The 25,050-nt window shown below is 41.7% G+C and overlaps 1 protein-coding gene across 1 annotated transcript in view; it reads right to left on the reverse strand.

Moving 5' to 3' along the window:
- Window positions 1–3,725: 3,725 nt before the first annotated feature.
- The window catches only part of CD34 (CD34 molecule), a 37,963-nt gene continuing 16,638 nt past the window's right edge, over window positions 3,726–25,050 (reverse strand). The window contains exons 2-8 of the mRNA XM_077334856.1: window positions 19,394–19,543; window positions 18,293–18,513; window positions 16,783–16,863; window positions 10,017–10,149; window positions 8,227–8,276; window positions 6,672–6,833; window positions 3,726–4,629 (exon numbers count right to left, since the gene is read on the reverse strand). Coding sequence (XP_077190971.1) covers window positions 4,438–4,629; window positions 6,672–6,833; window positions 8,227–8,276; window positions 10,017–10,149; window positions 16,783–16,863; window positions 18,293–18,513; window positions 19,394–19,543 — 989 coding nt within the window. The 3' untranslated portion in view covers window positions 3,726–4,437. The remainder of the gene's footprint in view (window positions 4,630–6,671; window positions 6,834–8,226; window positions 8,277–10,016; window positions 10,150–16,782; window positions 16,864–18,292; window positions 18,514–19,393; window positions 19,544–25,050) is intronic.

Here is a 25,050-nt window from a genome sequence, read left to right on the forward strand (position 1 = left end):
GTACCTGTTAGCACAGTTAATATTCAGGTAAGGATAGACAAAATTAGCACATAAACTGGTTGCTGAGTTTGGAGCTAAGGTGTTGTTATCAAATGGAGGTAGCCATGAAAAGCTGCCTAATGCAGCCCATGCCTAAATAAAAACTACTTTATGACACATAGACCAGTTATGCACAGGGCAGGTAAACTGGGATGGTGGCAGTACGGCAGCCCTGATTGTGCATGACGCTGCCACCATCCCAGCCCTGGCCCAGCACAGCACCCCAGAAGGCCCACAGTATGCGAATGTGGGAACTCCCGCATTCCCTGCGATATTGCGGGTGCCATCGGTGGCTCTCCGGTGCCAGCCTCATGCTTAATCGGAAGACCCGGGCTCCACTCCATACCTCCGGTATCCCTGCAGGGACAACGGAGGTCTGGCCGCTCCACGGAGCTGGACAGGACATTCCCGAACCCCCACCTTGGTGGGAGAGTGGCATGTTGCTTCCCTGCAATTTGTGCAGTGGGGGCCCCCTGTCCCCTGCTGCTGCCAGGCAGCATACCAGGCCCTTCCAGCCCTGGTGTAGTGCTCGCGCGCTACACCAGGGCAGTCTACGTATGCTAGGAGATTCCCTCCCCCGTGCATATGCAGGAAGCAGCAGGGCATGCCACGTGGCTGCTTCCATGCATAATGTTTCTGTGCATAATGGGTCTTGGTAATTTCAATAAGCTTGTTAAACCCAAGCTTTGCCTCTCTTGTGTCCTTAATTGTGAAAAGTGTTGGGGGCAGATCAGTTCTGGATATAGGATGGAAAAAGAGTAGGTTAGAATCATAGAATCATAGAGTTGGAAGGGGCCATACAGGCCATCTAGTCCAACCCCCTGCTCAACGCAGGATTAGCCCTAAGCATCTTAAAAGTTAGCAAAAATTTCTTACAAATAGATGTGCCACTGACAAGTATATAGAAATCATGACATGTTTTGATTCCTAGAATCCCTTATCAATGGGATGATTAAAGGTACTGTGAAGCCAAGACATTTACTTGTGAATGTGGGTAGTCGTGGCAAGTCTGTACCCCACAGCAAAAGACTGAACCTGTTTTGACTGTGTTCAGAGAGGAACCATTTATTCAGAAGTAGTTTGTATTATAGCCCTGTCTTGGAAAAGGCATTTGTTGCTAAATCATAACACCACCATTAATCCTAAATTACCATCTATCCAGTGGAGCTCAGTACACCTAATGGTACATTTTTACACTATCTGTTCACCTAATCTTACCATAGACTTCTTTAGTTTGAACTGAATTTGAACTGAATTTGGAGGTTATAGCATATAACCCATAGGAATTAAGTTCCCATAAAAGTGGGGACTTAATTAAGTGGCTAATATTTCTGAACTTCAAAAATGATAAAGAGGGTGTGGATGAATTCACTTCGGAAGGCTGAGTGAAATATTTTCCATTTTTGTTATCTCCTGTGGATTTCTTTCTTCCTATAAACTACTGGTTTACTTATTTTAAATGAAATTAATCCATCAGTCTATTCTCATTCCCAGTATCACATTTTAAGTCAGTATCTCTATTGTTTTTATAAGGTCAGCCAATATTCATTCAAGATGTGACACTCCCTATACATGCATACACCCAAGTTAACCTCTGACTTGTACTCTGTTCCACAATTTACCTTGAAACAGAACAAAACCAGGCATATTAATGACATCTCTACAGATGAGGAGAATACTAGAATCACTATTTCCCAGTTGTTCACAAGGAAGATGTTTTTCCTTAGGTCCATTACTCAGTCACCAGCTGTTGAATTCATTGTCCTATTTCCATCAGTGCCACAGTATGAGACCTTAAAATAAATAAGGTGGCCTCCAATTCATACTGGAATTTTCTATATTATTCTGATAGTCCACAGATTTAAATGCAAAACAGTAATGTCCATGTTGACCATGCAAAAAACAAAACAAAAAACACATACCGCATTTCAAAGCCTAATCACATTCTTGGTACTGATTTAAGTGGATAGCCGTGCTGGTCTGAAGCAGCACAACAAAATAGAGTCCAACTGTAAGACCAACAAAGATTGATTCAAGGCGTGAGCTTTTGAGTGCATGCACTCTTCCTCAGACAGAAGATTGCATGAACTCGAAAGCTCACACCTTGAATAAATCTTTGTTGGTCTTAAAGGTGCCATTGGACTCTATTTTTGTTATTCTTGGTACTGTGTTCTCTCTATACCCCCCCACCCCAATACACTGGCAACAAGTCCTTAGATCAGTAAGATTTGAGTCCTGTAGCACCTTAGAGTAAAATAAGATTTTAAGGGTATATGCTTTTTGAGTCAAAGCTCCCTATGTTAGATAAGAGTAGGAATGGATATCTGTGAGTCTTTATATCCCAGTTTGAAGATGAAAAGGATGTTTTAAAGAATGCTTGTAAATGATGCAAAGGAACAAAGGAGTGTCACATCTTGAGAGCCAAAGTGGTATAGTGGTTAAGAGTGGCAGCATCTAATCTGAAAGAACCGGATTTGATTCCCCACTCCTCCATATGCAGCCAGCTGGTTGACCTTAGGCTAGTCACAGTTCTCTTAGGGCTGTTCTCACAGAACAGTTCTATTAGAGCTCTCTCAGCCCCACCTACCTCACAGAGTGTCTGTTGTGGGGAGAGGAAGGGTATACAAACCAATTCTTCTTCAACAATGCATGCTGTAGTCTACTTGATCAGAACAGAAATACATGCCCTGAAAGCCTTGCTGGTCTCTGAGGTGCAGAAGAAGTAGTCAAGCTGATGATTGCTATTATCAACTTGACTTCTTTTATTCCTCGGCTGGGGGATCTTCTTTGGTTTCTAAGATGCTACTGAACTCGAATCTAACTGTTCTACTGCAAACCAACAGGCTTATCCTGTAAAAGAAATGCTTAGATGTCATTCATTGAGCATGGGGAGGGTAATAAAACACAAAATGGGGAAACCGCTTCCTAGCAGGGCAGGGAAAGGAACAATTAATATAATGGGTTTACCCAATCCTCAGAATTTGAGATATCAAAAATTAAAGTCAAAATTTGGATTGACATGTATAAGTATGCTTCCAAAATGTTTTTGGAGAGATACATTTGTGGATTCATTCCGAAGAAAGTTAAAATCTTTTAAATTCATTCAATAGACTTAAAATAGTATAATTCTGTTTAGGCCTGCACTATTAGTTTTCCTTAAGTCCTATTGCACATAATAAGTCCCATTCATTTCAATGGAACTTTAACATGAATAGGATCGATGATGAAGTGTCAGCTGTCTGCTTTACAGCCAAACATAAGTTGCTCATGGCACTGCTTTTATTTGCTCGTTCTTATATGGACAATGAAAACTGAGTCCCCATGGAGACCTCATGAACAGACAGAACACATGAGTGATACTTGCAATTTCAGGCCATTTGCCTGCTGCACTTCAGTGTTGGTTTTGGAAGCTGTCTTGCCACACTTGATAATGTTTATTAACTGGAAGGCCATCTAACTTTCTGCTGAGCAGCAAATCTAATAAAGAACTTTTTCTGTGTAGCTCAGGGATTGCCAGATCCTTGACCATCTGATAAGTTGTAGAGTTCCTGCTAGTAAGCAGCGCAACACAAAGAGCAGAGAGGCAAAGAAGGATTTCTGAGCTGAGTGTAAGAAGGACAAGTAGAATTCAGCCAAAGTAATTACAACATTGGTGGGGTTGTGATACTTTTAAAAACATGATCATGTTGATCTTCTGGGTAGTTTAATTTGGTAAACTAGTTTAATAAATGTACCAGTATTCACCTAAAAGGCAAGTCTTCACATCCTGAAATGGATGTTGATCCAGGTTATGGTAAATCACCACATGGTCATACAATAGAGTGAGGAAACATTCCCATGCACACTTATCTGGGAATAAGCACAGTTGAATACAATGGGATTTATGAGTAGATATGTATAGGATTGCACTGTGATTCACTGTACCATATAAAATAATGGCATGAATCAGAATTACTGACCCAAGTGTGAAATGTTCCACCATTCATTTAAAGTTAAATCTCTTTACATGATCCTTCCTCCTCTAGTACTGGAGTTATTGAACGATTTCCTAACATTTCCTAATATGCCATACATTTGCAGGCAAAAGCCCTCTCTTTTCTTTGGAGGGATTGTTGTGCAGGCCAGTCATATCTAATTTTGGTTTGAAATAGAAAGAGCAAAAACATATATGCCCAATCAGATAAGAAATCCCACTTAAGTAGCTTACTAAGGAAACAGAAACTTGTACACAGCTAAGTCTTGTGGCAGCTCTTAGGGAAAAAATGCTTTACAATGGGACTTTTGAGTCCTTTACAACAAAACAAAACAGGATTATGATGTCATTTATGCCTTAGCTTCTCTATCCTTCTACTCTGCTCCTTCAAGCCACTTTAATGAGACTTTTGACCATGGCATGTTTCACAGTTCAGTGTCAGCAACAACATGGGGTTTGCATGACTGTCCATTTTTTGAGGCTGGCTGCCCAGTCCCATTTTCCCGGGCCCCTCCGTTGAGGTTTGGTTTATCCTGCAGATCAGACTGTTCATGAGAAGCCACAGAGATCACAGTGTTGCCACGACTACCATTTTCTGTGTAATATGGATCTTCACCCTAAATGGGGGGCATAAATGATAACAAAACGAGGAATTAGACAAAGGCATAAAATGAGCAACAAACTGATTCAGATTCCTCATATGAATGGAATCCTTGTCCATTCATCTGGGCATCTTTTCTGTTATTAAAAAGTTCAGTAGGTAATATCGTGTGAAACAGGAAGCCTCAAGAACCTGATATGGTAGCTCTTACAGTTGTCTATAGGTGATAGCAATAAAAATGAACCAAATGGATTGGAACAGAAGTAGCTTTGTATCCTGGCCTAGTACAAACAGGTTTCCTATTCAAAAGACAATATGGTCTTTCCTTCCTTCAGTCAAATGTCCATTTTTTCCTTTAAAGGGCTTATAATAACATGGGAGAAGGCAGTATCAATCAGAAAAGTCATATGGGGATGGAAGGAAGTCCCTCTCCCCAACCTGTACAGCCCCAATTAAAATGGGGCCTCTTCAAAGGTATAAACATTGTTCATCCACACAGTTAATGTCTTGAACAACTCTAGCATTCACTCTCCATGCACCAATGTGAAGGGAATGAGGGAAATTCACTGTGGAATCCTAAGCATGCACTCTTCTGAATGCATGGATTATATAACTGTGTGTGGGACTACACTATCAGTTATTCACAGAATGCAATTTCTCTTGGGAGTGTTTGGACAAACCTATCTCCTAGATTTAGATTAAAAGGCAAACTCAAGGCAGCTAAAATGGAGCCAAAATAGAAATAGGTGCTGAATTATTGAGTGCTTGTCCAAATTAGTGCTTCTCCAAATTACCCTCCTCCAGGTGCTGGTAGAAGAAGAGGGGTTGAAGAATATCACTTCTACTATGTAGAAGAAGAAGAGTAGTTTTTGTATTCCACTTTTTACTACCTGAAGGAGTCTCAAAGCGGCTTACAATCACCTATCCTTCCATGTTGTTGCTGACGCTCCAGCTACTGGATTTATGCAACAATAGGTGGACATACCAAAACATTAAGTACAACTATAATTGTGGCAATTGGATAAAACCAGTAAAGTCAGAGGTTTTTAGAAGGATACAAATAACCTTAAAGGTGGAAGAACAAAAATTAAAGGTAACAAAGGTATCAAGGAAAATATGCTCTTTCTTCATGTTCTTTATTATAATTTGTTAGCTAAATAATGGGGAACAACCATTAATACAGTAGAAATAAAAGGAAATGGTAGAACAAACTTATAACCTAATAATACAAGAGCAAATATGATGCCTATAACTTGTATGTATAACTTTTGTATTTTTACCACTGACTGGGAAAATAATTAAAACTGAAAAAATAGTGATATTTATTTTCTACAATTAACAAACAAATCCTATATTATCAGAGAGAAAGAGAGAGATGAGAGAGAGAGAGAGAGAGAGAGAGAGAGAGAGAGAGAGAGAGAGAGAGAGAGAGAGAGAGAGAGAGTATAGCTTCATCCACACATTGGTGTGCTATTGTGATAATTCTTAGCTAGATTGCCTTGTCCATACAGGAAAATTTAATTTTAAATGATTGCTATAGCACATCAGCAGCTCAATAGCCAATAACAGATAGATGAAGATTATGTCTCTTTTATTCCCAATGTGGTCACAGTGTGGTTGTTCCTGGAACTATAGGACAGTAGTGCACTCACTTCCTGGTCTTGTAACTCCTCCTTAGATGGTAATGTACACTTCAAATATGAATCTACAGACTAATTTGGGGGTCCCCCTAGAAAACTGGGGCCCTGGAATTCCATCTGACCCTAATGGCACTATTACAGAGTCTTTGATTTTTGCTAGCTTTGTAAAATATATTGTTGATACACAGAAGTTATGGAAAAACTTGGTAAAATGTAAGATCTGTAGCTGTTTCTCATTTCCATCCATGTACCCTAACCATAAGCAGAGATACTGGATTCACATTTTGCAGCTCTCTCTATTTGTTTAGGATGCTTTGGGCTGATACTGCGTTGAGCAGGGGGTTGGACTAGGTGGCCTGTATGGCCCCTTCCAACTTTATGATTCTGTGATTCTGTTTTGCCACCTATAAGCACTAACCAGCCTCTCTCCCATGGGGCTCCAGCTTCGTCGTTTCATAAGACAGTATCCAGCCAATGCCAGAAATGCTAGCAGCAGACCAGAAGTGACCAAGGCAATAAGTGTCTTCCGGGTATAGCTCTTCCGATTTTCCATGCTGTATTTTTCATATTGTATCCCTTGCTGAAAAAACACAAAACAGAGCCAAAAATATGATAAACAGGAAACATGTTATATTCTTAGAACCTCCTATTTATATCCAAAATACTCAGTCCAGTTTCTTTTTTCAGTTTTAATTCCAAGGAGAGATGGATAGAGAAATGTAGGTTGAATTTCCAGAAGCATCTGCCTTATTCAGTCTCACTCCACCAAAGGAGAAAAGAAGTTCTAAATCAGTCATAAGAGAAGATCAGATCAGTGTATGGGAACACACCGAACCAAACCAGAATTCTCTGGTCCATGGCCATCCCTACTTCTGATATTCTGATAAAGGGCTTAGAAACCCAACTTTTTCATTCTCTCTTAATTTTTAATTGTAAAGAAATCTAAGTACCATTTTTTCTTTTAAATATGGCCTAAATTAGTTTAAAGAATAACTTGCACACTGTTAAATGCTTTGTAGTTTAATCACTTCTATTCTCCTTTCTGGGGCCTGACACTATTCCCTACCTGACACCCATCTGGGCAGAATGCTTCATGGTTCTTACAATTTGTTGTTTCGTATCCAATTTTTAAGTATTCCCAACTGTTACTTTTCTCCCAACTGTTACTGTTACTCTGCTTCCCTAAGATCTAGAGCAAGACAGCTGCAGGAGTTATGGACACATTTAGCAGTTCAGTGCTATTTTTCGGGAGCTCATTCCACCAGGTCAGGGCTAGGACTGTAAAAGCCGGAACCACCCCTATCCAGCTCACATTGGAGATAATCCATCAGGGCCACCAGTGCAGTCTCCACTCCATGGCCAGGACGGAAGCCCGAGCGGTATGGATCAAGGGCTGAAAACAATAGATAGAGGGTTGCCATTGCCTGACTCTTTGTAGCGACTCTGGACTTCTTTGGTGGTCTCCTATTCATGTACTAACCAGGGATGACCCTGCTTAGCTCCTGAAATCTGATGACACTGAACCATTGATACCCTTTAGTTAATTTCAGATATTGAATGTTCAGCCATATGAAAGATTTTGATTTTCAGGGTACCAGTGCAAAACTTCCAGAAAATCTCTTGCATTTAATAGCTTTTCTTAAATAGCTTCCTCAGAAATCTAGTTGTCCTAAGTTGCTGATCATTATCTCAGGAAATTATGAAATAGAGTAAATATGGTAAATTGTAGCTTGGTCTACTAGGCTTCCATTCAGTCGTAGTATATGGTTACTTTTATAATGCCCTCATTTTAGGTTCCTGCACAGAAAAAAAAAAGAAAAAGAAAAGAAAACAATCCATACATCTGTTCAGCTTCCTTGACAGACAATAGCGCTAAGGGTATTTTATGTAACTTCTACTGTAGATGTAACTAACTACCGTAGATAATGTAGTTCTTTAGTACACTGATCCTATTTCACATATGTGTTCATTACCTGTAGCAACGCAGTTTGTTTTTGTAGGTAAGTAAATAGTCCTTCTGCGCCTGTAGGTTTCAAAACAATAAAAAACTGGATTAATTACACAGCTAGTATCCATCTGTTATACATGGTTGGTATCTATTGCTAAAAAAATGGAAGAAAGGCATCATACATTTTCACAGACAGAATTCTTGAGTCTCTCAAATGTTGTATGTGAGACTGTTGTTCTTGCAGAGAACAGTTGCAATGTGAGTGAGCATTATAGTAAACTACTATCAAAGCCCATTTAAAAATGGGATTTGAAAGGGATGGCAGGCAGGTGTCAGGAATCAGGCGGAAGTCAGCGAGCAGAGTCTGTGATAAAGGAGCTTCCAAGATCCAGGCAGAGTAAGGATCCAAAAGAAAGGCTTTATTGAACAGAACTACTACAACAGCCAACGTGGACCAAGACTCATTGAACAATTGACTTGGCAGAGACAAAGATACAATGAACATTGGGGTATACTTATAGGGGGACCAAACATGGGAGGGGGGGATGAGGAATCGAAATGGCAGGAAAGGTACATTTGCAAAAAGTTACAAAGATTCCCAGCCGAGCCAGATGGCCCAGCTTTGATCTAAACTAACAATCTGTTGAGACTCCAGTGAGACAAGCAAGGTTACTAAAGGTGGGAGAGATAAGAGTGCCCTGCTGAGGGCAGCTATGGTATGCAGAGGCAGACAGGAACCAACATAAGGATTTATCGTTTTATGACACCTGGCCTGGAGGAGTCCGGGAGAATGTGACAGGAGGAGGGGGCATGAACCAGTGTTCATGACAGCAGGAGGGCTCCCAACTCAGTGGCCTGCACTGCACCATGGACTATAGCCAGCTGCCCTCCCCCTCCTCACCTTGCGAACACGAGTGCTAGTGTAGAGTGCTACAGCCTGACCATGGGGACTGGGCCAACAGGGCAGTTGATGTGCCTCTGACACCATGGCACATGGCCACCCATTCTCCCCTGCTCACTGGTGGGCAAGAGGACTCAGAGAGTGGTGGCCCAGTCACAGGTCCTCCTCCTGAACTTAATTGCTGCTTCCTCTTCCTCCTCCCAACTGCTTGGAAGGGGCAGTAAGGAGGAGGAGAAGGACATGGAAGATCTGCAATTGGCCATTAGTGGGTGAGTGCCCATTCTCTATTGGGGGCATATCCCCACTGAGGGCCAATTGGATATGGTATGTGTCATCCACATACCAACCCAACATTATTATGGCCAAAGACATAGAATTTACTACGGTTACCAATCTTCAGGTGGGGGGCTGGAGGTCTGGAATTACAGCTTAACTAGACTAAAAAAACAGTTCTCCAGGGGGAAATGGCAGCTTCAGAGGGTGGCCTTTTAAGGCAACACATCCCACGTGAGATCAATCCCCTTTCCAAACTCACCCTCCCAAATGTCACTCTCAAATATCCAGGAATTCCCAAACCAAAGCTGGCAACCCTAGTCATCCCAAAGTGATAGTGGATGCTTTCAGCACTGTGTGTGAAAATACTGAAGGTATTTACTCTGAAAAACTGCAATACAATGCATGATGAACTGTCAATTTTTAATTTCAAGGAATAACTGGAGTGGGCTGCTTAGTGGAAAAAACAAATTGCTGGAAACTTCAAAAGCTACCATTCACATATTCTTCAAACACAACTGTAGTTTAATGCTAGTGTTCTTAAATCCAAATAGACTGAAACAGAAATTCCCGAATCATGGCAAACCACTCAGTCCTTAAAATGCTGGAAGAAAACTTACTTGTAAACAATCCCTACTGACCTTTCTCGTTAACTTTAACCAGCAGTAAGCATTCCTTGTTCAACTCTGAATTTGCCAGTTCGATGTCACACTGAATTGGTTTTTCACAAATCATACGTTTAAAGTGATCTCCGTTCTTCTCTTTAAATTCTTCCTACAAATGGCCAAGGGAAAAAGGAGCTAATAAAAAAAGAAGCTGACTTGCCCTTTAGCTTTTATTATACAGTATACAAACATCAGTTGGAAAGTCAACTATCATAGGCTGCCTAAGGAGGTGGTGAGCTCCCCCTCACTGGCAGTCTTCAAGCAAAGGTTGGATACACACTTTTCTTGGATGCTTTAGGATGCTTTGGGCTGATCCTGTGTTGAGCGGGGGGTTGGACTAGATGGCCTGTATGGCCCCTTCCAACTCTATGATTCTGTGATTCTGTGGTAAGCTGAGGAGGAGTGGCAGGATGGTGGGTAGTATATCGATGGCAAGTGTGGTCACCAGAGTGTGGTCATCAGAGGCAAGGCAGCATGATGGACCCCTGGACTGGTGGCCAAGATCTGCGTATGCAGGGCTGGTGTGTGGCTGACAGTTGCTCTGGAGGAACAATGGCACTTCAGCAGAAAAGTGGGATTGGAAAGGTCAACCTGGAGCAGTTAGGTCTGGAGGAGGAAATAGTCTGGCAGAGCCTTTAGTGGTGTCCTGCAAGGAGCAAAGTGGGGGGGGAGTGGTTAAAAATCAAATAAATAAATGAATTCCCACATTTATTTCAGTGGTATACTATGTTTTAAGAGTAGGATATCATGGGAACTGTGAGTGGGTTGGGTTTAACAATCATTGATAACAAGCGAGGGAAGTGCTTCATGGAATATGACTGCAAAATGTGGAATACTGATTTAGCCATGATAAAGCAAATTTTGGCTCACACCATGGCAGCTACTATGGGTGAAAGAGATCAGGCTGACGAGCAGCAGGTAAACTACCTGCAAAGATAGAATTTGACTCTGAGTATTTGTTGAGACATATAACATCTGTGTATATCTATTGAAAATATGATTGGGTTAAAAGGAGTTTTTTCTTTGGGACGAGAAAACTGAATGAGGTGAAGGCAGACTTTTTGTTTGGCAGTCACAAGAATCTTCTTCTTTGTCACGAGGCAGGAGATGAGAGAAATAACAAAGAAATGCTTGGTCTTCCTGCCTAGGAAATGTCTTGAGTATTTGAGATGGCTGTTTTGTTCACAGGTTTAACAAGGGAAAAAGTCTTCCCACACAGTGATTTAAATAGTGAACCCTCTTCTTTCAAACAATTATGACTCCTAAGTGGGAGTACATGGGGGAGAAAGTCAGAGAGTGAAGCTTTTTCCTTCTTTTGACCCGTTTGTGTTTCAAACAGGATGGAGCTCCTGGAATACAATATACACACGTCCTCTGGGTTGGGATCAAGGCCAAATTCAGCTAGAACAGGGCTAAAAATAAATATTCTGAAGTAGCAAAACATTCTAGTGCAGGCAGGTTTGGTTATTCAGAAGGCTGCTTTGGGTGTTGAGTTTTTCATGGTTTTTCATGATTTGTATAAATCAGAAGTTTCCAACAAGTATTAAAACATTTATACCCCACTTTTCCTTTTTGTTCAAGATGACTTACAATGAATGATAGTTTTAAAAATCCAGTGAAAACCAGAATAAAATAGCAAACCACTAATTTATTTCATAGGATTCTTTGCATAGTTGATACTGTCATTTCTGGGCCTCTTACTAGTTCATGTTCTGTTTCTAGGTTAGAACAAAATTTGGCAACATGGGGGTAGCCCAAAACATTTGTTACTACTAGCTTGCCGCCTCACCGATGCCGGAATACGAGAGACAGCCCTCCAATGGCTGATCTCCTTCCTCTGGGATCGTGGACAGAGGGTTGCAATTGGAGACAAAACATCAGACTGTCGTCAACTTACTTGTAGAGTCCCACAAGGAGCGGTCCTCTCTCCTATCCTATTCAATATCTTTATGCGCCCTCTCGCACAACTAGTATGGAGGTTTGGGCTGGGTTGTCATCAATATGCCGATGACACCCAGCTCTTCCTCCTGATGGATGGCCGCCCTGACTCCCCCCCAGAAGCATTAGCCATCTGCCTGGAAGCAGTGACGAGATGGCTGAAGCAGAGTCGTCTGAAGCTCAATCCTTCAAAGAAGGAGGTCCTGTGGCTGGGTAGGAAGGGCCCATGCGAGGAAGCGCGCCTGCCTGCCCTGGATGGAGTACAGCTCTCTAGGCTGACTCCACCAGGAACCTAGGCGTGATTCTGGATACTTCCCTTACAATGGAAGCCCAGATCACAAAGGTAGCGCGGCTGGCATTTTACCATCTCCGCCAAGCCAAACTACTAGTGCCCTACCTGGCCCCGGAACACCTAGCCACAGTGATCCATGTGACGGTCACCTCTAGACTGGACTTCTGTAACTCGCTCTACGCAGGCCTGCCCTTAGCCTTGACCCGGAAACTACAGCTGGTCCAAAATGCAGCGGCCAGGATCCTCACAGCAACACCGTGGAGGTCCCACATCCGGCCCATTCTCCACCAACTGCAGTGGTTACCAGTTGAATTCCGGATCAGACTAAAGGTTCTGGTAATTACCTTCAAGGCCATTCGCGGTCAGGGCCCAGTGTACCTGAGGGACCGCCTCCCTGCCTATGCCCCTAAAAGAGCTCTGCGCTCCACCGCCACCAACCGGCTAATGGCCCTAAAGAAGTCCGCCTGGTCTCGACCAGGGCCAGAACATTCTCTGTCCTGGCCCCCACCTGGTTGAACGAGCTCCCGGAGGAGATCAGGGCCCTGACGGAGCTTAAACAGTTCCGCAGGGCCTGCAAAAAGGAGCTCCTCCGCCAGGCATTTGGTTGAGACCAGGCACAACCAACAGTGAATGAAGGGCCCCTGCTCCCCCCCCCGCTCTCCCCTCCCCCCTTCCTCCCAGAAATCCACCAGAGCGCTCTGGACCTCTTGTGGTATTGCACTGTTCCATCGTTATATTATTTTATTATATTGTTTTACTGTTACATTATTCTGTTATATGGTTACAGCCACTGTTATTAATTACTGTATGTTTTAACGAAGACTGTTTCATGTATCGTTGACTAGTTTTAATGTAAACCGCCCTGAGCCTTCGGGGAGGGCGGTATATAAATCTAAATAAATAAATAAATAAAAATAAATAAAAAGTTGGTGACACCTGACATTCAATCAGCCAAGGTAAGCTAAAAATGTAAAGTCACACCCATGAAAGGTTCAGAATGTAGAATCTCCACCAAGAGATCCACATAATTCTCACATGACACCTCTGTTGATTGGACCGTTTCAGATAGTGGGGTGGACCAACTATCTGCCAAGAAGCATTCTTCCAGGGTCCTTTCTCCAGCAGTGAAAGAGCCACTGAAATTGGAGGAAGGCCTCCTTCAGCTTGAGCAAAGCTTCAAATCTTGGATAGGGATAGAATTTATCCCAGTGACCCTTGTGAGAGTAAATGTTACATCTGAATTTGACTGTAACAAGGGGGCACCCTGCAAGGACTTGCATGGATCACTTATTCCTCTTTGTATCCCCTCTTTCCTTCTGGCAGCCTCATATTTTCCTCTTTCCCTGCTTTCTTTTTTCCTTTATACTGACCAACCTATTATCTGCTCTCTAAATCCCCTCCTGTTGTTTTCAGGTTGCTGAAACATCTAGGTTGAGTGGAGACAGTCTGTCTGCAAATATATCCATTCACCACCCACTATAAACAGCTTAAAAGTTTGTGCTGATTGACTTCACATGAAATTCAATTTGTGAACTGTGATCCAGCCAAAATTTGTCACTGACTTTAGTACATGAGCCAGTTCATGCCCATCCCCAGTGCACATTCCTAGTCAGCATTTGGGAAAGGGGCCATGCAGACCTTGGATAAAAGAATCAGAATGAACGGACTATATCAAAGTGATGTTGTGCACTCCCTTTTTAAAAATGTCCAAAATTTGTCATTGTCTGAGCCAGGCTGTTTGTTGGGTTCCCTATTGTTTTGATTGGAAAAGGCCATTCTCTCTGGACATTTATTATCTAGACTGGTGGAACTTTCTGTCTGCCCTGTTTCCCCTTTTCTAATGATTTCTTTTTATAAGTTGTCTTATGCTTACTTTGTCCAGAACCTTATTTATTTTCCCTGGGTTGCCTATGTCTGACATGTTGTGTTTGTGGTGGCCATCTAGAGACCATGAGCTCAGAAACAGAGACTGAGATCCTAAACCTGTGTCTGGGATTGATTGGTTCCCAGCTTGTGACCAGTCAGCAGACAGACTTAAGTTCCAGTCACAGGCCTCCATTAATGGCCAAATGTGTGGGCATTTCTACATGCAGGGAATGTAGCATGCCAGCTGCTGAAGTTAGGCAGCATATTCCGGTCTCTCCAGATGACATCGCCTACCTCCAGCGGCTGGCTTGCTATATCTGCCATTTTAAGCTGCGACAGGGGGAATCCCAAAAAATGGATTCACCACTTGGAAAAGCGCGATCCCCCAGCAAACAACCTGCCCGCAAACTGCAGGAAGAAGGTTTTGAGGGGGAAATGCACTTTAGCCTTGTCCTGCCCCCATTCCCACCCTCCTCCCTCCATTCCCTGCCAAGTGGCGTGGAGGCAGCATCTGGCATACGACGTGCTGGGGAGGGAGGGAAGGCATCCAGGGTGACTGGACTGGCATGGACTGTCAGGGACTGGGTGAGACCTGTTCAGGGCAGAGTCTGCACTTATTTTGTTTATTCCATTGTCAATCCTGTTCAATTCAGATTGCTTTGAACTCGAGTCTTCCTCTCCCCACCCTCCCCATTGAAACAGGAAGGTGTTCTGCACGTGGTTAGGGTAGTTCAGAAGGGGGGGGGGGAGGCAAATGGAGACTCTTTCTTTGTTTTCTTGAAGGGGGGGGGAGGTTCCAAGAAGTCAGAGGAGGAAGGAAAAAATCCTTTCTTTTCTTGAAGGGGAGGGGGGAAGAGGATCGAAGAAGGCAGAAAAAAAAATCCAAGGCTGACAGAAGTTGGGAGAAATTAGGGGCTTCTCCTTTAAGGCAAGTTTGTCACATGACCACCTGTGGCCAATCATGGGTCCTCTACCACGGAGGAGAGCCCAGATTCAAAACAATGCGACTTTAAAATATATAGAGCATTAAAAGCACTCTAAGATATTGCACAATAAAGGTAGGGTCACTCCGGATCAATCCTTCTTGCTGCAGAAGGAAAATTTAAATTGCCCCAAATCCAAATGGAAATCGCATTCTGTGTAGAGGGCAGGGACTGAATCGACCTGGGATTGGAATAGAAGCTCCGTGCAGTTTATACCTAGGATTGCTTTCGCAAAGCATGTGCAAAAGCAGAAGCAGTAGTAATAGTTGCTATTTATCAAGCTCATTAGAATTTCAAATCAGTTCATTGTCTCAGAATCCTTACCAGAGTAAATTAAGGTCATCCCTGTATTGTACACACAGAGCTGCAGGGTAAAGGCTCGCCTATCTAAAAATTTGATAGTGGTGGCACTATCAACTTCCTGGTTCAAATAGCTCAGTCTCTTAGCCATTGTGCTTTACTATCTCAGTGACTAATTTCACATGTAATACCTACATTCTTGTGGTTTTATTATCATTCTACTCTTTTTATATATGGTTAACTACCCCACTATTGTGCTTTCCTCATGGTGTGGCAAGTGATTCCTGAGAACTATAAACAAATTGCTCCCAAATGTCCATTGGGGAAGTTGCAAGATGGAAAATACAGCTGTTTTTGAAAGAATTAAGTCATCTGGCAAATGTTCTTTGCCCATTTTTCTTGTTACGTTCAGGCTCCAGATTTTCATCTCCAAGCAAAACAAAAGAACATTAGCATTTACTCACTAAGCACAGAACTGGGTTGCATTTTCTTGAGATTACATTTTTTTTGAGATAAGATTGGTTCATGGGAAACTTTTGTTAGTATTTGTCCTATCGAATACACTGAACTTTAGCAACTTCCACACAGGGATTTCCCTCCCCTGCATGGAATGCAGGAATTCTCCAGACACCACCACATGATATAGTGCTAACTTCAGTCATGACTAACTGAAGGGGTTCTCCCATTAACTGGAGAACAAAAACTGTTGTAATCCAGTTTAAAGGGGAAATTGTGGTGGCTGCGGGTGAAGCAAATCATCTGTTTATTGTAGATTATCCAGTCTTCTTGTCGCCCACCAGCCAGAAGGCAGCCAATTTTTCTCAGCAGGCATGCTCAAGTCCATCTGGCCCCCATGCCAGGCTCCCCGTGCCCCCAATGTCCTGCAGGTTACCATGGAGGTGGAAATAATTTGGGAACCTGTGGCATGAACCTATACTGGGTTCCCTTGCCACCTGGAAAATGCAGATTTGCCATCAAAGCCCCCTCCTCCATGAGTGGGGGCCACCCAGCTCCGCTTACCCCCAGCCTAATAGGGAGGGATAAGTCCCGTTTGCTCTTCTTAAATGTTATATATAGTACCTAGGCAATGCACACCAACCTGCTTTGTGTGTGTGTGTGTAAGTTTTCAGGAAGGTGTAGTGGGAATAGAAGAACTCAGGCGGGCCAGGCTAAATCTGAAATACTTCAGAGCATCTTTAACATCAAAATGCATCTCTAACTACAAAGCAAGTAAAAGCAAAATATGAGCATTTTCTTTTCTTAACCTGGGACAGGCCTCTACAGCAACAGGTTTTGCCTCAAACCCCTTTTACATTACAGTCAGTTCATTATTATTGATTCTGTCCATCTGGATTTCACTTACACATGAGTAGGTCTTATTGAGCTTCAAGCATATCACATCAGAAGTAGTCACTTGCTTGATATCCAAGCATGTGATCTTGCCCTAGAAAACAGATTGAAACAATGCTATCATTTCAAAATGAAGGGTGTTAGAAATCTTTGAGTCATGTGACAATAGTACCATAAAGGTGTCCTAAATGTCTATACCTTCCAACAAGCTCTCAATTTTGTAGTAGTAGTTTCAATTCAAACATCCCATTCCTGTAGATCTACCATCAAAATATGGTAATGCAGACACTATGATGTCACAAGCCATCTCTTAATAGGAAATTAAGAGATGAAAATTCCCTATCTTTGTTTCTTTTAACACTTCTTTACAATATTATCAAGAGTTTCGGTTCTCCACTGTTGTCTGATGGTTTTGCTGATTTGTTTGCACTGCATAAATCTATTGGATATCTTATATACAATTTATACATGCAGTATATATATATAATGTTGCTACTTTCAACAAATAATACTAAAAATATGTATTTGAGGAAAATTTGGTATGAAGGCATGGATTATAGTATGAAAACAGAGAACAGAAATTAAATCTGTATAAATGGAAAATAAAATTGAAATAGGAACTTTCATGTTGAGGAATGCAAAATTTGAAATCATTCCAACATATGCTGCAGTTACAAGAACAGGATCCAGACAGCAAAGAAAGGCACAACAGGAGTGAACACAGGATGAATTCATTGTAGCTTAGAAAGTGTTCAAATGCAAAGGGGACCTTTTTGGCTGAGCTGGAAATTTATCCATCATTGATAAATGGTTCAAAGACACACATTTTTGGTACAAAAAGAGGACTTCATGGCAGTTGGAACATCTCCATAGCTCCAGTCACCAATTGCATTGTCATTAAATTTACCCTTTTGGTAGGAAAAAGTAAACAATTGGCTATATAATGATATAGTTAAGAGCAAACATATCTGTTTCAAAGAAAAGGCAATGCCTGTTTAGGAAGCATTGCCCTTCCACTGCATTAACTTTTGACTTCAGTGACATTATCAAACAGGCTTACCTAATGGGCTATGTAATAACTCCTGTGTTCCAGTTAAAATTAAACAATGCTACAATAGCAGCTAGCCAGAGCTGTGAAAATACTCATTCAGGAACACCGTCACCATACCACACCACTCATTCATCTGAATGCCAGGTGCCAGGAAGAAGAGTCTAAATGTGTGTTGAGGGAAGCAGGGAGAAGTGCAGCCGTGTTGTAAACATTTCCCCCTTCTTTTTGAGCTTCTGAAAGAATCACAGTCTAATAATATCACTTTAGTCCAACTCTAATAATGGAAATGACAAGTACATGGTTAGAACTTGCAAATATTTCCCAAGGGGGCTGAACAAATGTACTTATTAATTAGTGAGACCATCTAATAAATGGCTTGTTCGCATGTGTAACAGTATTCCAAGCAGAGACTATTCTGTTCTCCTCTTCCTTTGTATTCTGATCAGTAGTCATAATCCTTCACGCTTCTTACCATCATACCGCTATCACCAGCTTGGGCTGTGGTAGATGAGTCAGAGAAGTTATTTGGTTGATCAGTTGAAGAAACATTTTGCAAAACTGGAGCTGAAGTCAGGGAAGAGGTGGCTGTGTCATTGCTGTGAGCAGAAGTTACATTGCCTGGTGTTGGGAGGGTTGTAACAAGTGTTACATTCTCTGCTGGATCTGAAAAGCTGGTGGTGTCATTTGAGATGTCTGAAGATATTAGACAGGGAGGGGAAAGAGAACATATATGAATGTGTGAGACCTCCTGGACTCAATCCATGGCATGACAGTGACTGGAATTCAATAATAGTTTGTCATACAGAAGTGTTGTCAGGATTATAGCATGGAAGATTGACCTCCCAGTTACTCAAAGCTGCAATCCTATAAGGAGGCTGCTGAAATTCCATTCAGTCAATGGGATTTAAGTAGCATAACTGTACAAAGGATAGCAATGTTGGTGGTTGAAAGTCCTGTGAGGTTGCAGCCAAATTATGGCAACCCTGCAGAGTTTTCAAGGCAAGAGATAGTTTCATAGAATGATAGAATGGGAATAGGCCATACAGGGCATCTAGTCCAACCAGTATCAGTCTAATGATTTGCCATTGCTTGTCTCTATGTAGCAAGTAACCCTGGATTTCCATGGGGTTTCCCATCTAAATTTCAACCATGCCAACTCTGCTTAGCTTCTAAAATTTGACTGACTGGCCTAACTTTGGTTATCCAGGTCAGGCAGCAATCTGACCTATTTCTTGAACCTCTGGGCTCTAAGGAAGATATCAGTCAGAGTTTGAGTTCTGGGTAGTTCTGGGTAGTTCTGGGTAGTTCTGGGTAGTTCTGAACCTCTGGGTTCTGAACCTCTAAGGAAGGTATCAGTCAGCGTTTGAGTTCTTGAACCTCTGGGCTCTAAGGAAGGATCAGACAGAGTTTGAGTTCTGAAAAAACTTCAAATATTTTGTTTGTCTGCAGCTTTCAGTTCAAGCACTGAAAATACTCCCTGTTGTACTTCTCCATGATAAATATGAAACTTTAACCAAATAACCCTAAATGAAGAGGAAATTTAGGAATGAGCTCAATTTCAATTCCTTTTTACCTCTGGATGTTTGATTGCTATTTGTAGAGTCAGTGAAAGCCTTTGTTGTGAGAGAGATGAATGCTGTTGTTGACACTTCAGTGGTGGAAGAAGAAAGCCCAGAAGATGATGTAGGAGTGGATATTGTAACATTACCTAAAATTTGATCTTCTAGAAAAGAAAAGGAAAGAAAAGAAAGAGATTTACCAGCAATCTACTCATAGATATAAACTAAAACAGCCAAATCCTGAACCAAACAAAATTCCGTGAAAGGTTCAGGGAGCATGAACTGAGGCATTTTCATGGGAAATTTTGGGTTTCCTTGCTTTGTGTCCTTCCCTACTGAGGAACTTCACCCAACTTCTCCCATATTTATTATATCATGTCACTTAATTTTTTAAAAATAAATCTTAGTTTTCCTATTTAGAGTTTGGTGAGGGATATAATGATTTCATTTTATCTTTTTACTATGTACTTTTTGGAATGGAAGCATATAAGGTAATTAATCTTTGGCCAGTCTTTTCTTTTTCTTTTGTAGGCTAATAACAGTGTAAGGAAGATGTTTCAGTGAGTGCAGTTGGAGGAAATAAACTTCTCTTTATCCTCTTTCATGGCCCCAATCCAAATTAGGGTGATCAACATTTTCTAATTTAAAATTGACAAGAAGATCCTGTCATGTATTGTCTTTGCTTTGACCTCAATAAAACAGCAGCCCTAAGATCCTGGAGCTCTGGCCAGAAGAAAATAAATGTCAAGGTTTCCTCTTCTGTACTCATATATCACAAAGGTTGCCTTTGTGTTCTCTTTTGTTCCTTTATGTGAAAATATTATAATTCCAGAATATTTTGGGTGTTCTTTTTAGAACACATTAATCCACATACATTCCATGGTTCCTCTGTGGTATAGCAGTTAGACTGATAGAGTAGGATTTAGGACACCCAGGTCTGAATTTCAGCTCTGCCATAGAAGCTTGCTGGGAGCCCTTGATCCAGTTGCTCTTCCTCAGCCTAACACTCATTACAGAGTTACTGTGAGATTAAAGGAGAGGAGATACAAGCCAATTCGTGCCCCTGTTATGGAGAAAACCAGGGTGTGAATATCTAAATAAATGAAATACAACTGATTTCTCTAAATCCACCCTTTTAAGTTTGAAAAACATAATTATAATAACTTGTGGATTTTTTTTGCCATTTAATAGGCTACACATGGAACAAGAAATCAATTATTTCCCTGTGTTTGGGTAAGTTGTTTATTTATACCCACAAGCCTCATTAAAAGAACATTGTGTTGTGCAAATGGATAGGGTCTGTCTGCCAAGAAGTCTGGATTATCTTAAAATTGATCTAGAACAAATATTCAGAGCCAAGTGCCTGAAGCAGTCTGCTTGATGTTCTGAATGATACTACCCAAGATGTGTATGGTACAAATGCCCCCAGATTCACCGTGCTAATATAAAATCTGTCATCAAGATCATCCTGAAAAATTGTGCTTTTGTATTTGTTAATGTATGTTTGCAGCCCTCATCAGCTTTACTGCTATGTACTAAAAGCTCCCTCCCCTTTCCTCACAGCTACAGCTTCCCCATCTTAATGTGTTTAAAAAGCAGAAGGTGAAATAAACAAATGAAACAAAGGCTGACGGCTGGCATACAAAGTCTGTTGAAACCCTTATTTCCTGCAGAAGAAGGGAGACAATGCATCCCAATGATACCATGATATTGTTATAGATGATAGGCATTGTGAGGCATTGTGAGGCCTTCACACATCATTTTAGAAATGATATTTACCAAATTAGTATTATGGCCATCAATTAACAGGCACTGGAGATCTTTGGCCCGAACCAGAAACAGTGATCTCCAACTTTTGTTCTTTTGCTCTCAAGTTACCAACCCAGGGATATGGAAGGAGCATTGGGTTCTTCCAAGGTGACTGAAAAGGCTTATGGAATTATGTTTTTTCACAATGAAGAGAAAATCAGGTCCAGAGACCTGCAGCTTATAGTGATGCCAGGCTAAGACTTGGCACCCAAATGTGGACTATGTTTAGAATTAGATTTAAAATAGCATCTCAAAAAACTACTCTGTTTTAAGTAGAGGCTATAAGAAAACCTTAGCTGATGAGACATGCTGAGCAAAGAAGCCATTTAAAGTAACTCTTGCCAATAGAACACATAGATTTTTATGAAACTGGTTTAATTACAAGGAAGGCCTACAATGTAGTAGCTAAAGCAGAGTCCACAGTTTCTATTTCAGGCTTTGCAAAGAGAGGATGTCAAGCTTCCTCCAAATAGCAGAAACACATAAGAGTCACGTGGGTATCAGACATTCTCTTTGCTTAATCCTCCTCTGTTAAGTCTAGGTCAGCTATGGGAAAGGACATTTTTGATCAAGCTTTTAATAAGTTTTCAGCACCAGTATGTCGTATATAACTAAGGCTAGCCTTTCTACAACATTGCAAATACATTTTACTAAACAGGTCTTTGCTTATCCAAGTTACATGCTTAGGGATGCCCATAATAATATCCCATTAGAGAAAAATAAATACAGGCATAAGCTATCCTTTTTATACAGTCTTCCAATGCAAATGTTAACTGAAATAGCAGAACTTTGTTCTTGCCTGCTACAGAGAGCCAGAAAGTGACAGAAGTCCCTGCTCAAATTCTTATAACTGTTTGTCAGAAGGAAAAACTTTACCCTTGAAGTTTACCTGAAGGTTGCATTTCAACAAACTTGTTAACAGTGACACTGTCTCTGTGGGTAATTACCATAGACCAGAAAAAAATCACATTTTATTTCCACCTCTAGCACTTTAGGGAGGCTTACAGACTTTCCATTCCTTTGATGGCAGCTAATTCAATGTGGGAACCAACTGCCAAGCATAATTTCTTGCTATTTAAGGGGTTTGCCCACATTTCTGAAATACAGGGTAGATGCCACCTTGAGAAATGGTGCTCAAAAAAACCACATGTGGCTTCCAAACCACTGGGTATCACTGCTTTATATGTCCATAATGCTAAGTTTGTTCACATCAATATTGTGAGGCTTCCAACCAGGCAGCCTGCCACTGTGTATTCTAGTGTAGTGGTTAAGAACAGCGGTCTCGAATCTGGAGAGCTGGGTTTGATTCCTCACTCCTCCACATGCAGCCAGCTATGTCTCCTTGGGCTAATCACAGTCCTGTTTGAGCTGTTCACACAGAACAGTTCTGTCAGGGCTCTCTCAGCTCTGCTTACCTGACAAAATGTGTATTCAGGTAGTGAAAAGCGGGATGTAAAAATCTTCTAAAAATAATGGTGATTGAATGAATAAACAGTGACTCAACATATTTAATTGGCACAAATTTACCTGTGAAAGAAGCAGCTTACAAATTAAAATTATTTCTATTTAATCATATTCCATGTAGCTTGTATGCAGCAGCCCAAAATAAATACAGCAATTCGGTCAAATTGGTAAGAGATAACAACAGGAGGGAAAAAGAAAAAGAACCATTCCACACATATTGGAATCCTGCAGATGGATTTTCCTGTGCAGAACAGAAGAATCTACTTCTAAAGTGCAATGTATGTGCATTATCTAATGTGGATAATGGGTTTAAATAAATTCAAATAATTTTCAGCTAAACATCCAGAAAAAAGTTCTTTACAGTTAGAGCTGTTCCTCAGTGGAACAGGCTTTCTTGAGAGGTGGTGAGTTCTCCTTCTTGTACGTTTTTCAACAGATAGTCATCTGAGAGATATGCTGATTTTATGAACTTAGGCAAATTGTGAGTGGGCAGGAAGAGATATGCCAGTGTTTGTCTCTTGTGGCTCTTCCTTGCATACCCAGGAAATTGCTAATTGCTGGTGTGGACAGGTGACTTTCCTCCAGGCCAGGCTGGATTCTGGGGATTTTTGGTGTAGGGATCACTTGGGCATGAAATTGGGGTCACTGTGGGTGGGCAGGTAGTTCTGAGTTCTTTCATAATGCAGGGGGTTGGACTAGATGACCTTGGAGGTCTCTTACAACTCTATGATTTTATGATCCTATGATTCTGTGGAATGGGCCAAAGAGAGGAAAGGAAGAAGAAAGGATAGAGATGAGGAGCTGTGTGTCAGCTGATCAGAATTTAGACATTAGAAAAGGTGAGGGGAAGTGACAGTCACTTATTTGAGTATAAGGCACCTTGCACTGTTGTCCTAAACACACTTACACCCTTCTAACTCCATCAACTTCAATAGACATAGAAGGGTGTGACAGTGATTAAAAGTGCACTGTTGGGTAGGGCCTTGTCTTTTTATACTTGTTTGATAAACTTTGGAAAACATGATGTACAAATGGTTCTATATAAATACTAACAACTTCTTCTTAATCTTTCCCAGATGAATTTAAGTGGAAGTGAAAGTGGCCTTGTACTCTGTAGGTACAAATTTGATGGTCGTACCCGGTCCCTGGGAGGCGCGTCTGGCCTCAACCAGGGCCAGGGCCTTTTCAGTCCGGGCCCCCAGCTGGTGGAATGAGCTCCCAGAAGAGCTGCGGGCCCTGCAGGATTTACCACCTTTCTGCAGCGCCTGCAAAACGGAGCTCTTCCACCAGGTTTATGGTTGAGGCTGGCACCTCAATGGTAGATCGGACTCCCCCCAGGGTTACTCTGGCAGTGATTAATTTACCTCCTTCCCTTGGGATATGCGTTGGGTTGTATGGTGCTGTCGCCACTTGGATTGGTTGGGGTTAGGTTGGCCTTGCTTGTTTTTGGGTGGGATTTTATTTTATTAGGGGTTTTATGGGGGTTTTATTGAATGGGACACACCAGGAGCCTTGCGGGAGTGGCGAGCTATAAGTCCAATAAATAAATAAATAATAATTAATAAGATAATTTAAATCCCTTTCTGTAGTGACTTTCTCAGCATAGTGGGTAGTTCTTGCATAGAACTTTATTGCATAAAATCAGAGGATTTTTTTACATGCTATTAGGGATGGGCATGAACTGGAAAAATGCTGTTCATTTTGATTGATGGTTTGTGGTGTGCCCATTTTGTAAGCTGCAAACTGTCACAAAAGTTTAAGTGCTAGATGAACTGGTTTGGTCTGTGAGGTTTGTGATGTGGTAGAATGGCTCCCAGGCATGCTAGAGGCACCAAACTTGCAAGAGTATCAAAGAGCTGACTCTCCTCTACCTTGCCTCCACATTTGGTGAAGATTGGATTTATGGGGTATGGGTTACACCCTCCCAGATGGTGTCCCTATCATTTATTATTTCCAATAGTAGGCTGGTGGGAAAAAACAAAAGAACCAAGGTCAATAGAAGTCCAGTGGCAGAATCAGTCCCAGAGAATCTCTGCAGTACTGAAGGTGGGGAGCATTTTTGCAAGCTCAGCTGAACCAAAGCAGTGTGCCCAGCAGAATCCACTGTAGCAGTGCAAGCCCAAGAGAACTAAGATAAAACCAGATCATTGCTTCAGTAGAAACTGAAGGTGGTGACACATTTTTGCAAACCCAGCAGAACCAATGCAATGTACAAGAGCCCAGCAAAGCCCAGTGCCATTGTGCCAATGCCAGTTCAACAGCACTGATATCTAGCACATAATTACAATCCAATAAAAATGGGGGGGGGTGGAATCTCAGCAAAACCAGTACCAGTACTAACACCCAGCATAACCCATGGTTACAGTGGCAATGCCAGCTCAATCACAATCCTAGCAAG

Source organism: Paroedura picta, chromosome 4, assembly GCF_049243985.1.
Source record: "Paroedura picta isolate Pp20150507F chromosome 4, Ppicta_v3.0, whole genome shotgun sequence".
In the NCBI taxonomy this organism is placed as follows: Eukaryota; Metazoa; Chordata; class Lepidosauria; order Squamata; family Gekkonidae; genus Paroedura; species Paroedura picta.